Source organism: Papaver somniferum, chromosome 6 (genome assembly GCF_003573695.1).
Source record: "Papaver somniferum cultivar HN1 chromosome 6, ASM357369v1, whole genome shotgun sequence".
NCBI lineage: Eukaryota > Viridiplantae > Streptophyta > Magnoliopsida > Ranunculales > Papaveraceae > Papaver > Papaver somniferum.
Genome location: NC_039363.1, coordinates 140,147,022 through 140,151,110, shown reverse-complemented (window position 1 = coordinate 140,151,110; position 4,089 = coordinate 140,147,022). Strand labels below are relative to the sequence as shown.

The window sequence follows — 4,089 nt, the reverse complement described above, 5'->3', positions numbered from 1 at the left end:
ATACAATGATAATACATGTGTTTGATTGGATTAGATTGGGCCTGATCTTTGGTTTGATGAAAACAGGGGTGGAGAAGGATTATCGGGTTTGTTCACTACACCAAATTCAAGGATCTGTAACTAGATTTCGCAACAGCTTAGGCCTTGTTGCAAATTTTTGGTTGCGAATTTCAGTTGCAAAGTTTTTGCCACAGTTTAACACAGTGACAAATCTTGCAACTGTTTAAACTTGTTTCAATTCACAACTAGATTGAACTGTACGCGTGCGAAAAGTGAGTGTGGCTGTCCACACTTTCAAACTGACTCATTATTCAGCCCATTCAGATTGTGACCCGGTTCTCTTATCTCTTTTATCAGCCTCTCATTCTCAAATCATTTTCTTTTCTCTTATTTCTTTCTCGTTCTCCCTGTGGAAACGATGGAAACAACACCATCTAGATCTGCTGAAACTCATACTAATTCATCTCTTCTTACTGATCCTTCTCTTTTTTTTTCCAGAGATTATTTCGAGAGGTAAATACAATACTAATCTCAATCTGTAAAACCTAAAACTCGTCCTTTATCAATGTTTTAATTTCTATTTTGAATCTTATATGTTGCAGCTAATTTACCAGCTTCAGCTTATAAATCCGGAGAAAAGCATCATGAATCAGCTATGTCTTTGTTCTCAAACCTTAAAAAATGCGATTTTTGCGAATTTTTTTTAACGCTAGAACCCTAGAAATTTGTGTACAGAAAAGTGGAGTGATGTATGAGTGACGATGAAGATACTGAAGAAGAAGAAGAATCTGAGGAGTTGTAATCGTTTCAATGATTTTCCTCTTGATTCTCCCAAGTTTCTTTCCCTTGTCTTAAAATATTATTTGGTCATTGGATACATGTTGAGAAATCTGATTATGATTTAAGATAAATTAAGGATGCTGAGATATGGATTTCAAATAAGTTTTTCTTATGGAGATGTTAATAGCATACCGATATAGTAAGAATCTAGCTAAAAGTTACTTAAACTTGATTGTTTGGTTTGTACTGTAGAAAGAAATTTTGTAATTTGTAATTTTCTATATTGGAAGCATGATAAGGCTGATGCAGTTTTAAATCTAATTTGTTTAATCTCATCTGTCTTATTGTCGATATACTACATAACTCTCTGGGTTCATAAGTTACAAGGAAGTGGAGTTATTAAAATTTTGACCAAAAATGTGTTCAACCCAATGTTATGGCATCATCAGTATAAGGTAATCTCATAGTGTAGCCAACTGTAACTTTCATGTAATATGAATTAATGCAGTACACGAAGTGTTAGTTAAAGTATATTAACGATGTTTAGAGTATTGTACCTTCAATTCGAGGAATTGACGCTCCTGCAACTCTTACCTGTGTTGTGCCGAATGTAATTCGGGTTTGATCCTACTAAAGGTGGAACACCTGAGGTCTTATTCAAAGTTAATCTTGAATAGGTGATTGCTACTTGTTGTAAATATAGTTACTAGATGCTAGTTATTGACACTGATCAACGATTATTGTCATGGGTTTTAAGTTGATTGTACTAGACAGAAGAATCAAATAGATCCTGGTAAGGCTCTTTCTTTTGTTTCTTATGTTTAATTTGCATTGTTCCTTGAGGTTGTATAACCAGCTTAACCCATTATGTTAATAGTTTCAGTTCCAATCTGAAGTATGAACTTGTATGTCTTATGAATTCTTGTGATGGGGAGTTAGCTTTGACATGATGGGGTACCTCGGACTGCGATGTTGTAGTAATCTTGCCTTAACTGAAGCATGCATTTTGTCTTTGCATATTGGTAAGCAATCTAATTGATATTTTCTTTTAGTTAGTGTTCGTTATCTGAATGTCAACTGCCATTGCAGGACGGTGCTTGTCATTGCAATAAAATGTCTTCATGATTAATGATCCGGTGTGACCTGTAATAAGGACATTTTATGATCATTACAATTAAGTCTTTGTGTCTTAGAATTTTATGGAAAACCCAATGGAATAGGAATGTGATAAAATTCAAACTACTTTTTTGCATAAAACTGACTGAACAAGGTTGTGTGGCATATGCATCAATATGCTTTTCATCGCCTTATAATCTGATTTATGTATGCTTTAATTAGGTCATACCAATTCGTAGGATCTGAATCATCTGATATTTATTTATGTTGCTTAAGCTTTTCCGGCTTTCAGTATCTATTGTTCTTATGTTGCTCAGAGATCGGGGGCCAAAGATCACACTGTAAAGTAAGATTTAGTATCTTGGGAGCTCCGAAATAAACATTTCCTTCAGAAATTTCTTAGCTTATAATTTGTTTCCGTCTGCTTTGATTCAGGTTCTTCGATTTCTCAAAAACAGTGGCGAAGAGAGCTTATCGAGTTATTCAGGTTCACACCTCAGTATTTATTCTTTATTCTAAGTACTCAACACTCCTAGTGGGGCTTATTATTGAGTTCTTATGTAGATATTTGGTTTTCGGTGCAGGATACTCACAATGTGAGATCTTTATCTTTTCATCCATCAGGGGAATTTCTTTTAGCAGGTATTTGTATCCATCAGGGGAATTTCTTGATTGCCTACTTTTTTCTCCTGTCATTTGTTTTTTTTTTCTTCTTGTTTGCTTGATGGAGACTGTTTGTATTGTTGAAGATAAAGTACTCTTTTGGGTGATGAAAGGCTTAAACACAATTGAGTTTATCTACCCTTGTGCAGCTATTGTCTTATGCAACTCATTGTGGTGCCTGAGAACCGGTTGCATCTGTACTTCAAGAAGAGGCAAGTGGGAGATGATGACAAAGCTGAAGAACAGCCTTTCAACTTGACCCTGATGATTATGAAGCAAGATGCAGAGTATATGTGGTAAGTTCAGTTTATATGCATATTGGATTTAGATTCATAAGTGTGTTTTTTTAGTTTGATTTACACTTGCTTGTAAGTTCTGTTACACTTTGCAGGGAGTCTTGTTTGCTGGGTTGTTGGTCTGTTGAGACATATGGCTACTTGTCATTTTTGAACTACTTGTCCCTGACCTCAGTCATATCCTAACTTTATCCTTATCATCTTTGTTGGTGCAGGTTCAGGTTGGAGGATTTGTTAATCAAATGTGGAATGCTTAACCTTGTTGATCTTGCTGGGTTTGAGAACATTTCACGTTCTGGTGCAGGAGAGGTATTGATTATTGCTTATGCCTATGCATTTGATGTTACGATTTGTTAACATGTCTAGTACTTTAGAGAGTTAACCATTTTAACTACTCTCCAGGCCATGACGGAGAAAATATAGCGTATGGAGCTTAATTCAGAATCCAAGGACAAGGTACTACTATAGTTGTCAGTAATTGAAACAGGATGTAATATGTGCTAACATGATGCAAGAACATATAACATCCTTAAGTAGAGTTTAAGTACCAGTAATTGACGTAGTATATTTTTTCTCACCAATTATTGATACATATTGATGTTTGACCTGGTTGAATTGACAAGTTTTCTTTGTAATTGTATTCATTGTCATTTGGTTTGGTTATTTAGAATTGACTATCCTTTTAAATATTTTTCCAGGAATTGGAGAAGGAACACAGTGTGGAAGGTGTACAAGCAGCTTAAAGCTTTGTTTTTTTTCTTTTGAGTTTGTTGTTAAGTTCATTAATTAGATAGTTATGGCTCTAAAACAGGGGTAACTTGATTTTGTTGGATTAATTTTATTATAAATGAACATGGTTAACTTCATTTTGGTATGGGGAATTCTAGTATTGTCAAAACCACTATTTTTTTGATGTTGCAAAAAACTCGCAACTGCAAGAAGCTGTTACGAAATTTCAGTTTCGCAACTGTTATAAACTGTTGCGACCATCTAATTTCGCAACTGTTTCAAACTGTTGCGAACGAAAATTCGCAACTGCTTATGAGCCTTTGCGAAAATTTACAACATCGACTTTCGTAACAGAGCTAAACTGTTGCGACCCCACTTTGCAATTGCCACTTACCGTTGCTAATCACTAAATTTGGTGTGGTGGTTGTTGACTTGGGAGTGTTTCTGGCCCGGTTATGCTAATTTTGTTGATTGATAATCATGTTTTGGTTAAACAGGGAAGGTA

General features: G+C 35.1%; 1 protein-coding gene across 5 annotated transcripts; it reads left to right on the top strand.

Annotated features, from left to right (window-relative positions):
- The first annotated feature begins 375 nt into the window (after positions 1–375).
- LOC113289542 (poly [ADP-ribose] polymerase 3-like) lies at positions 376–3,766 on the top strand. Of its 5 annotated transcripts, XM_026538817.1 has the most exons (10): positions 376–513; positions 603–1,573; positions 1,664–1,802; positions 2,214–2,242; positions 2,332–2,383; positions 2,481–2,538; positions 2,709–2,855; positions 3,071–3,164; positions 3,258–3,311; positions 3,554–3,766. In XM_026538817.1, exons 3-9 carry the CDS (start codon positions 1,727–1,729, stop codon positions 3,276–3,278), a joined length of 477 nt encoding a protein of 158 aa, XP_026394602.1. In that variant the 5' UTR covers positions 376–513; positions 603–1,573; positions 1,664–1,726; the 3' UTR covers positions 3,279–3,311; positions 3,554–3,766. The 5 variants fall into 5 exon arrangements, with proteins under 5 accessions (XP_026394602.1, XP_026394601.1, XP_026394603.1 ...); XM_026538816.1 differs by having other exon boundaries at positions 603–1,802; XM_026538818.1 differs by having other exon boundaries at positions 603–1,802; positions 2,173–2,242.
- Positions 3,767–4,089: the final 323 nt, after the last annotated feature.